At 62.4% G+C, this 10,890-nt stretch overlaps 1 protein-coding gene across 1 annotated transcript; it reads right to left on the minus strand.

Annotated features, from left to right (window-relative positions):
* Positions 1-4,637: 4,637 nt before the first annotated feature.
* HSPB1 (heat shock protein family B (small) member 1) lies at positions 4,638-6,724 on the minus strand. Its single transcript, XM_050908929.1, has 3 exons — positions 6,249-6,724; positions 5,243-5,306; positions 4,638-4,993 (listed from the first exon to the last, which is right to left on the minus strand). The coding sequence occupies exons 1-3, from the start codon at positions 6,607-6,609 to the stop codon at positions 4,834-4,836; spliced, it is 585 nt and encodes a 194-aa protein (XP_050764886.1). The 5' UTR covers positions 6,610-6,724; the 3' UTR covers positions 4,638-4,833.
* Positions 6,725-10,890: the final 4,166 nt, after the last annotated feature.

Raw genomic sequence — 10,890 nt, forward strand, 5'->3', positions numbered from 1 at the left:
AGCTTAGAAACTAATTTGGTAGAGAAATCCTCAAGGGAAGAGCTACAATCATAGACATTTCTATCAACCATCGGGAGCCCAGGAACTTAGTTCTCTTCTTAGCAAAATCTTTTCCGAGTCTGTCTGATCCGGCCGGGGGTGGGAGACGGGGCATCTGAGTTGCTTAGCAGGTAATATTTACCCCACTTTGAGTAAATTTATTTTTAACTTTTATTTCTACATCGTTGTTGGAAGTTCACTGCTGTTCTCTGGCTCGCAGAGTGCTGTGCCACGTAGCTTTTTCGCCTAAAGCTGCGCAGTGAGGAAAAATCGCACTCGTGCATTATTATATTTTTCTTTTTTTTGGAAACAGGCTTTCATTGTCCCTTTCGAGAGGCGGTCCGCAAACAGCGCGTCGTGGTGTTGCGCACACGGTACAGCCGCTGTCGGGTTGCACGGGGAGACGTCGCTCCGGCTCCCTCCCCGCAGTCAAACGAAGCCGCTACCCCAACTCCTCCTCGGGGAGCGAGCAGAGCCAAGGCCGGTGCTCGGCCTCCAGCTATTACCCCGGCGATGCTGGCAAAGTTTGTTTTTTTGTTTTTTTGGTTTTTTTTTTTTGTGGACCGGGATGCCTTCGCACGCAGAGTCTTGCCCGGCCTCACTCGCGGCGAGCGAGCAAGCGCATCCGCCGGGTGTACGGTGTGCAGCATCCCGTGGGGAGATGCTCGCGGTGCCGGTACGTGCCGTGGACTGGAAGATCGCTTTAGGCTTCTTACCTTCCTTTGATTGACCCTCGTGTCCCGTGAGCAGTGTTGTCCCAGCTGTATAATTTGGAAGTGATTTACTGGAATTACAAAACCGATCTTTTTTTTTTTTTTTTTTTTTTCCTTTTTCCTTTTTCTTTTTGGCTTTTGCTCTGGCTGCTTTAGGAAACTTATGCAGGAGAGATGGCACAAGAGGGCTAAAAATGGAGTGGGGGTCAGGGACTTGATTTTTAAGCAGCTTGAATGGTTTCTTTTGTTTTTTAAGAGATGCACTTGCCTATGATACTGTCTCTCCAGTGAAATGATTACTGCTCCATTACTCTATTGATACAATATTGTGCATGCTAGTGTCGTATTTCTATACAGTAGCTTGAAATTTATTAACTTATACTGTAGATGTTATGTATTCCTATGACAAAATAGTCTTCAAAAATTTTTTAAAGTTTTTTAATTTATTTTTTTCTTTTGGGGGTAAAGTTTGCTCTACCAAATAGTGATCGTAACAAACTGATCTGTTATGGATGTTGCTATAGTGACATGCAATTATATATGATTTTGTTTTTAAAAAGGAAAAAAAAGCAAAAGAAAACACCAGTGTTAGCTTAATCTTAATGTCTGGTGTTCGTCATGGTGAAATTATAACTATTACAGTGTAGGAGAACAATGACTGTGTTCTTTGAATGAGCCTTTGTTTGTGCTTTTTGTCATGTTATGCAGTGAACTATTTTTAAGGTCTAATCAGTGATTATTTTTCCAACTCCGTGTTTCTGTAAGGAATTATTTCACACACGGACCATTCTTAGCAGTTTTTCCTCAGTGATGGAATATCATGAATGTGAGTCATTATGTAGCCGTCGTACATTGAGCAAATAAACTTACAGATCTGACGTCAGCGCTGCTTAATTGTTATCGCCTGTGTCGAGTTTCTGGGGGGCTCGGCGGGATGGGGGGGCTCCCTCTCGCCGTCGGGGCTCGGGAGCTGGGGCAGGCAGGGCAGGCCGGGAGTAAACAGCCTTGTTTCTGCTCCCGGGGGGGCCATCTCCCTTCCGCCAGCGCCGAGGGAAGCTGAGATGCCGTGCTCCCCATCCCTGCGGGTTAATGGTTCGCCAGGCTCCCAGCCTTCCCGGGGCAGAGGCGAACGCCCTCCCAGGCTGGGGGAGCCGTGGGGATGGTCCCCTGGGTGCTCCTGAGGGAGTAAGGGTGGGTGGGTGGGTGTGAGGGGGGTGCCTCCCTGCCTGCCTGCCTGCCTCCCTCCCCGATGGTTTTTCCACTCGAAGCTGCGTGCGGTGACTCACGCTGTAAAAATACTCCCCTCTCTTGGAAACCATAAACCGAAAATGCGGCTTGACTCACGCGCCCTGTGAGGGACCCGGGCGGGGGGGGATTGCAGGGCAGACACCCCCGGGGAAGGGGCTGGGAACAACCCCCGGGGAAGGGGCTGGGAACAACCCCCGGGTGATGGCAAAGAGGGGCCGGGGGCTCGCCGAGCACCCAACACGCAGGGAGGGACACCCCGCACCCCGCAGGCAGCACCCCATCCCAGTTGCACACTGGCAGCCTCCTTGCTAAGGCTGGGGTGGCTTTTTGGGAGGTGAGAGCCACCACAGGCTCTGCCCTGTGTGGCACCCATGCTCGCCCACTCCAGCATGGCCACAGGAGAGGGGAGGGGGCCGGGGACGCCCCTCAGGGGGCTTCTTCCCTTGGAGGCATGCTTGGGCTGACAAATCTGGACGATGGCCACTGGGCTGCCCTGGGGGTGCTGTGGAAGCAGGACCTGAGCCTGGCCTAGCGCCCTCCTGAGCCCGGATTAGCTCCACATCTCCCCCCACCCTGACCCCCACCTCCCCTTGCTGGCAGGGCCTCAGTTTCCCCACCTGGAGAGGGAAATGGCTGGAGCAGCGCCCAGTGCCCTGGGCATCGGCAGTGCCCGTGTGGGTGTGCGTGTGTCCGTGTCCCCCAGAGATGCACCGGAGGGGCAGAGAGAGAAGGAAAGAGCGTGAGCCAGCGGGCAGGGACCTCCTCACCGCTTGCCGGCCAGGATTTAGCCCTAAAACGGGGTGTTACGTGTGCCCGGGGCTGGGTGCTGCAGTGCGGTACCTGGGGAAGCACAGACAGAGGCAGAGGGGCTGGGGAGGGGGGGCAGCCCCTGCCTGGCACCCCCAGCCCTTCTCCCTCCCCTGCAGGCAGGGGGGCTGCAGGGACCTCCCGCTCGCCCCGTCCCTAATGCTGGAGCCTGATGGATGGATGCCCTCCCAGGAGGCATGAGACCTGCCAAACTCATTGCACCAACCCCAGCTCCGGGTGCTGCAGGGCCGGGCAGGGGGGGTTGGTGTTTATCCCCCCCTCACCCCCCCCTCCGCCCCCCCCCCCCCAGGCTGGGTTGCCAGCGGCTGCTGCTCGCTATGGCAACCGTCTCCATCGCTCTGGTTGCCGTGGCCACCCATGCCCGAAATGACACACACGGGGGGGGCAGGGGGACCCCCCCCCAAGCACATGCGTGACCCCCGGCAGCAGGAGCAGACCCCGGCCCCACCCCAGGCATCGTGGCTGAGACCTGCCAAACTCATTGCACCTGTGACTGCTGGGGCAGAGGGGTTGGGGCTCAGGGAGAAGGAGCTCGGGGGGGCACACGGAGCCCCCCCAGGCTCAGAGAGGGGGCCTCACAGCTGCGGGATTCCTCCCAGGTCACCGTCTGCCTCCGGGATGACTCAGGGGGGATTAGTGGGATTTGTCGGAGCGGGAACATCGCAGCTGCGGGCCCGGCCTCGGCCATGTAGGGCCCGGGCCTGCACGGGGGTGCGGGGGGACACCGGGCCAGCTGGGACCGAAAGGCGTCGGGACCATGACCCCACCACCATGTCCAGCCCCCCCAGCAGGGCTGCAGCCCCCGTGCTGAACCCCCCCCCCAGCCTGCCCGGCCCATCGCAATGGGGTGAAAGGAAGGGGGCACGCTGGGGGGGGGCAGGCTCAGGGCTGGAGGGGCCACGCTGCCGGGGACGGGGGTGTTTCCCGGCCAGAGCTTCTGCCCGTGAAGCCCCTGTTTGCCCTCGGGCTCCCCTGCCACCCAGGGAGGGGGGGAGTGTGTGCGTGTGCTTGTTTTTCAGGGATGTAGAGACCCAGGATGGTGACACCGGGGGGGTTGAGACCCAAAATGTTCAGATCCGGGATGTTGAGACCCAGAGTTTTGGAGACCAGGGATGGTGAGAGCCAGGGTGCTGGGATCTGGGATTTGAGAGGCCTGGGATGTAGGAGACCCAGGATGCTGAGACCTGGGATGTGGGAGACCCAGAATTTTGGAGACCAGGCATGCCAGAGACCCAGAATGTCAGACACACGGGATGTTGGGGACCTGGGGTGTTGAGACCTGAGATGTAGGAGACCTGGGATGTTGAGATCCAGAATTTTGGAGACCTGGGGTGTCAGAGACGCAGGATGTGGAAAACTGGGATGCTGAGCCCAGGATGTCGGAGACCTGGGATGTGGAGACCTGGCACATGGAGACCAGAGATTTTGGAGACCCAGGATGTAAAGACACGGGATGCTGGAGGCCAGGATGTGGAGAGCTGAGCTGTAAGAGACCTGGGATGTGGGATATCCAGGACAGGGAGACTCGGGATGTGAAGACCTGGGATGTCGACCCCAGGATGCTGAGCCCAGGACGTGAAGACCCGGGATGTGGAGCCCCGGGATGCTGACCCCAGGCTGTTGAGCAGGGCTCGGTGGCCCTCCCGCTGACCACGCTGGCCCCAGGCAGCCCCATCCCGGTGCTCTGGTCCAGCCCTGCCACAGCAGGGAGCCGGTGCCTGCGGTGTGGTTCCCACCCAGCACGGCACAGCCGCGGTGCACCAGTGCCGCCGGGGGTCCTGGGGGACAGACACAGGGTATGGGGACAGATTTCTTTCACCACTTTTTATTCCAGCTGATTCTATCGGTTCCTTCACATTTATTCAAGGCACTCGGTGACCGGGCGAGTACAAAATAAACAATAAAAAGGGGGCTGCGAGTGGGGGCGGGTGTGAGGATGCAGCTTGTGTGGGCGCGGGGGGGGGCAGCAGCTTCTCCTCCTCCTCCTTTTCCTCCTCGCTGCCGCCTACTTCTTGGCTGGCTCCTTGGCTTGGCTCTCGACGGTGACGGGGATGGTGATTTCAGCAGACTGGATGGCCGGCTTGGGCAGGGGGGCCTCCACCGTGAGCATGCCATCGGGGGACAGCGAGGACCGCACGGCTGTGGCTTCAACGCCGGGGGGGAGACTGCGGGGGGAGAGGGAGGGGGTCAGGGCTGCGGCACCCACCACCCCACCCTGCACCCCAGCGGGTGCGATGCTGTGACCGGTGTCAGATGCTCAGCCCCAAATTACTGCCTCCCCCCACTCCCAGTTTGGGCGAGCGGCGTCCCCAGTTTGGTCAGCGGGCGCTGGAGGGGATGGGTGGGTGGGCGGAGGTCCCCAAAGACATCGGGGGGCTGCCAGGATCCCGCCTCCCCTCCTCCCTGGTACTTACGTGTATTTTCGGGTGAAGCACCTGGAGATGAAGCCGTGTTCATCCTGCTTCTCCTCGTGTTTGCCTGGAAGGGAAAAAAAAAAACCCCGGGATAGTTGGAAGGGGCCGTCTGGGTGGGCAGTGAGCTGGGAAGGTCTCTGTGCCCAGGGTGCACGCTTCCCTGCCCCGGCCTGCCAGATCCCGGCATCATCCGACGCCAGGGAGGGGCTGATCCTGCCTGTCCTGGTTTTCTTTGCTTTAATATCAGCCTGGAGCAACTGGGGGGGCCAGGGGCAGCGGGGTTCCTTTGGGAGCATCCCCCAAATTCAAGGGGAGCAAAGTGTGGTGCCAGGAGCTGGCAGTGGCCAAGGGGACCCAACCGCTGCCGGCTGGCCCCACAGCCCTCATTTTGGCTCCCCGGCCTGACGGGGCTGGAGACTGAGCACCCGCCTCTCCCTGGGGCTGCAGCCCCGAATCCCGCTGGCTGGGGAATTGCCCCCACCCCGTGCGGACCCCCCCTCGCCGGGCACAAAGCACGCTGCTGGCTTCGTGCCACGGGGTCTGGGCTTCGTCACGGCGTCCCTGGCTGAGCTGCCCAGGGCGCTGCGGGGGAGCACGGGGGGCTACGGGGCTCGTGACACCCTACCGTAACCCCCCAGGTCCCTCTGTGGCTTGCAACTGGGGGGTCCCTCCCCATGTCCTGGCTGGGACAGCAGCGAGGGGTCAATATATGGGGCTGGGGGGTCTCTGCACCCTGTGCAACACCTGCAGCGTGAATGCACCCCGAGACTGAGCTTGTAATGCTGGGCCTTCCTCTTTGCCTTGATTTTCCCCTTCCCTTTTTCCTTCCCTCCCCTCCCCTCCCCTCCCCTCCATCTCCTCCTTTTGCATTTCCCTCCCTTGCTTCCCATCACTTATTCCTCTCTGCTTTACCTTTCCACCCTTTTCTCCCCCAGCAAGCGCCAGGGCGGCTGCCCGGCACCCGGGGGGGGGGGACACCCCACAGACCCCCATCCCCAGCACCCACCGGTTATCTCCACGATATTATCCTTGGTCTTGACCACCAGCTCCTCGGGCGCGAAGTGGTTGACGTCCAAGGTGACCTTCCAGCTGTCGGCGGTCTGGCGGATCTCGGAGATGCCGCTGCTGAGCTGGCGGCTCAGCGCCTGCCCGTAGGGCGAGCCGGGGGCCGGCACCAGCGCGCTCTCCCGGGGCAGCAGACGGAAATATCCCGGCCAGGCGGTGCCGCTCGGCCACTTGTACCAATCCTCGGGGATATGGGGCATCCCGAAGGACTGGTCGAAGAGGCGGCTGCCATGGTACCAGTCGCGGAAGGGGTCCCAGCTGGGGCTGCGCAGGAAGGTGAAGGGGACGCGGCGTTCGGCCATGGTGTGCGGGGCTGCCGGGGGGGCCGGCCGGCGGCGACTTATGAAGAGGGCCGGTGGTTATTTTTAGCCGGGCGGCTCAGCTGGCTATTAATGGCAATTGCAGCAGGGCCCAGGGAAGGGACGAGAAACTTTCCCGGGGCCGGGGCGGCTGTGCGCAGCCGCGCTGGGGTGGGCGGCACGGGGATGGGGCTGGCAGCCCTCCACCGGGTCCGTCCCCCCCCGCCCCATCTGCCAGGGAAATGTCCGTCTGCCTCTCGCCGCGGGAAGTTTGGCTGCTTGGGAGTGATGGATGGCCCTTGGAGCTGCTCCCGGCCTCACCCCCGCCTGCCTGCATTTCTTGCCTGTAAAACCATCCCAGGGCGGCGGCGTGGGGAGGGGGCTGGGGCTGGGCCAGGGCCTCGGCGGGGACGGGGGGGGTGATGAGTCAGTGAAGGAGCCCGTGCGTGGCCCCACGCCCGCTGCGGCACCCGCCAGCCAGAAGCTTCTAGAGCCCCGCGGTCCCCCTGCAGCCATGGGGCTCGACCTCGTGGCGGGGAACCCCCAGCACCACGTTGGGGTGAGGCTGCTGCAGCCTCTGGGGGTGGGGGTCCCACCCATGGGGTTGATGGGGGCCAGCGGGACCGGTAAGGGTTGGTGGGGGCTTACAGGACGTGATGGGGGCAATGGAGGCTGATGGGGGCCGACGGGACCTCACGGGGGCTGGTGGGGGCCGGGGGGGCTGATAGAGCTGATGGGGCTGGGGGGGGCTGGAGGGGGCAGCACCCTCTCGGGCTGGGGGAGGGTGCCTCCTTCCCTTAGTCCTTTGCCCTCCCGTCCAAACACATCTCTCCAGTGACGCCCTCCTGATACCCGGGAAGGGATTCCCATTTGGGGCCAGACTCCAGGCCCCCGATCCCAGGGAAGGGCTGTTTTCCCAGCCCAGAGAGCCTGGCAGCCCCCTGGGAACCCCATCACCTCTGCCCTGTCCCCCTCTGCCCCCCAGGTGTGTGGGGCCAGCCAGTTTTGGGGGGACAGAGGCACCGTGGTGGGATGTGCCTCCCGGGGCTGAGCTCTGGCTGCTTTGCTTTGAAGAAGCAGGAGACAGGCGGTAGCTGAGACCTGACACACTCAGTGCAGGGATGTGTGATCCCAGGGAGCCCTCCCCATGAGGCGCAGGGCACAGAGGGGGACACAGTAAGGGGGCGGGGGGGATGCCGCAGCGGGGGATTTGGGGGGGTGTCCCCCCCCCCACCCGTGGCTGCAGTGGGTGCCAGCACCCCGCCGACCCCTGCCAAACCCCTTGGTGTGGGGCAGAGCCCAGCGCTGTCTCTGAAACGGCGTGGGGGAAAGGGCTGAAGGCAGCTGAGCCGTGCGGGGCTGGAGGCGTGGGGGCCGCATCCTGCGGGGGCTGGCGCAGGCTGGAGGAGGGGGGGCTGAGGCGCTGCAGGGACTGCAGGGGTGAGGGGATGGGGAGGACGTGGAGAAATGGGAGGGATGCGGGGAAATGGGAGGGATGCGGGGAAATGGGAGGGATGCGGGGAAATGGGAGGGATGCGGGAAATGGGAGGGATGCAGGGAAATGGGAGGGATGCGGGGAAATGGGAGGGATGCAGGGAAATGGGAGGGATGCGGGGAAATGGGAGGGATGCGGGGAGGGAGGGGAGAGATGCAGGCGGGGATGCAAGGAGGGATGCGGGGGAAAATGGGAGGGATGGGAGGGTTGCAGGCAAATGGGAGGGATGCAGGGAAGGATGCAGGGAGCCAGGAGGGCTGGGAAGGATGCAAGGGGAGACCTCTGCCCCAGCAGCGGGGCCTCCCCAGAGGGTTTCCCCCCACCCCATAGCAGGATGCTCTGGGGGATCAGATGCACAACTGGTGCCCAGCGCCGCTCTGCATGGAGCCAGAGGCTGATGCACCGGGGAAGAGCGAGCCATGGGTGGCTGGGGACAGAGGGCAGGGGGAGAGGAGGATGGGTCCGCCGGGAGCTGGACAAGACCAAGCCTGCACGGAGGGAGAAGGTTAACCCCGCCGTGCTGCCCCCCCGTGAAGAAACTGCTCCGTGGCCGGCAGAGTCATTTACAATATATACTGTATATTTTATTATAATTGAACCAGCTCACTGAATCTACAGCTGTACTCACAACCCAGAAAAAAAGAGAGAGCGCACGCGCGAGAGGAAAATACTGAAGTATTTCTACAGAGTATTTGTTCCAGTTAGCTCCCTCCGCGGCAGGAGACAGAGGCTGTAAAAGAGGAAGACTGGAAATTTTCCCTGATGTGCTGGCTTGTCCGCGCCGGCGCTGCAGTCGGGTCTTGGGCTTTCGGGAGCCGCAGCCCCGAGGGGCTGCAGGGCTGGGGGCTGCGGCCACTGGCAAAATAACCCCTCGCCAGTGGCTTGAATTCGGATGTTTTCAGGGGATACCCCCCCTCTCCCAGCAGGGTTTTGGGGCTCCCACGGCCAGTCTGAGCTTCCCCGTGGGGCGATGGGGGGGACAGGGGCTGCGGGGTGCCCGGGGGCTGCTGCGGCAGCAACCGGAGAGGGATGGGATGGTTTTTGGAGCGCGTGGCTCAGGGGTTCATAGGGATGCTGGGGGCACTCATGCCCTTCATCTCCCCAGGCTCAGGGAGAGCAGGACCCTTCGTCTCCTCCTCCTGCCGCTGTCACATCCAGAGCTGCCGCCCTGCCCGGGGCTGGCACATGGGGACAAGCTGAGCTATGGAGAGCCACGAGCGTGTCCCCTCCTTACCTGTTCACCCCATTTCTAATGGCTCTGCTTGTCCGGGCACCACAGAGGGTGACCGGCGGCTTTGCCAGCGGAGCAGGAGAGGTGGGTGGGATACCCAGGGGCTGGCACCCAGCACGGCCCAGCTCCTGGAGATGTTTCTGTAAGGGCTGGTGAATCCTGAGCCTGTGGCTGAGCCTGGTTCCTCGACGTGCCGGGTTTGGGAGACGACCCTGGAGTGCCCCTCCACTCGCATCTCTGCCCTCCCGGCCGGACCTCTGGTTCATCAGGCTGCCGGCTAACGAGGCCGTCACATTACCAGCCGAGTTGGAGTCCAAAGGATCCCCCCCCCCCGATCCCAGCTGGCTGGAAACCAGTGTCAAGCGGGACTGCCAAAGCCCGGCTTTTCATCCGGGGGCAGCGGGTTAATCCGGGCAGCTGCTCTCCCACCCAGGGAGGCTCATCCCCATCGTCCTGCTCCAGCCGGCCAGAAAACGCAGGGCCCGCGAGGATTAAACACCAACAGCCCCGGGGGGGCCAGGACCGTCCTCGGCGCCTGGGGGGGGCTTTTTTTTGGAAAATCAGCAAAAAGTCCTGCAAAAGTGGGGCTGCCGGCAAAGCCCGGGGCCCTCCTGCATCTCTCTTTCTGTAATTAAGTTTAAAAAGCCGCCGCTCGGCCCCAGAGCAGGAGGCGGCCGGGGGCTGCGAGCCCAAAGGTGGGGTACGACATGCTGAAGCCAGAGGATGGCTGGATGCGGCCCCAGGGGTGGAAAATCCCCGGCCCAGTCCTCAGCCCCGCAGCTCCCTCCTCCTGGGGGTGACGGCTCAGTCCCCCCCCAAAATTGGGTGAGATGGATGGGTGCCAGGGCCGGCTCCTGAGCCGGGACGAGCAGCGTTAACCCGCAGGGGTGGCCCCCCCTGGACCTCCCTGCTCAGGAAGAGACGTGCGGGTGCTGCCGGCTTTTGTTCATCCATGGCTCGGCGTGTGCTTGGGTCTGGGGGGGCCCCAAAATGGTTCGCGGTGGCCCTGTCCCCCAAGACATCGTGGGGACACGGTGACTCCTCTGCGGGGGGAAAGCTGGGGCTGGCCTCTGGCTGGCATCACGCCCTCCAGCCGAGCCCGGGCTGGAGAAGCCCCCCTCCTGCCCCGTGCTCCCCCCCCCCAAGGATACGCTTGTGCTAAAAAAGTCAAACCAACCCAAAAAAGCACGGGGGGGCTCCCGGGGGGTCCCCAGCCACCCCCGCCTGTTCGCCCCAAGATCTCTGCTGAGCAATTTGTTCCCTCGCTCTGTGCTTGCCCACCCCATCCCGTCCCACCCTGCTGCTCGCAGAAATAAGAAGATATCCTCCCCCTACCCCATCCTGACCCCCAAAACACCCCGGGGGGGTGTCACCCCCTCCCAGGGCGATGCAAGGACCCATTTGAGTTTTCAGCCCCCGCTTTCCCCCGCCGCCAGGTCCATCCTTAGCAGCCCCCGGCTCTTTTCCACCTCGCCGGTGGTCCCCGTCCTTCCTGGGGGTGCAGGTGGCATCCTGGGGGCGGTGGGGCACAGCCGGGATGGTGGGGGGGCTGCGGCCG

The sequence above is a fragment of the Gymnogyps californianus genome, chromosome 20 (assembly GCF_018139145.2).
Source record: "Gymnogyps californianus isolate 813 chromosome 20, ASM1813914v2, whole genome shotgun sequence".
NCBI classification, from domain to species: Eukaryota; Metazoa; Chordata; class Aves; order Accipitriformes; family Cathartidae; genus Gymnogyps; species Gymnogyps californianus.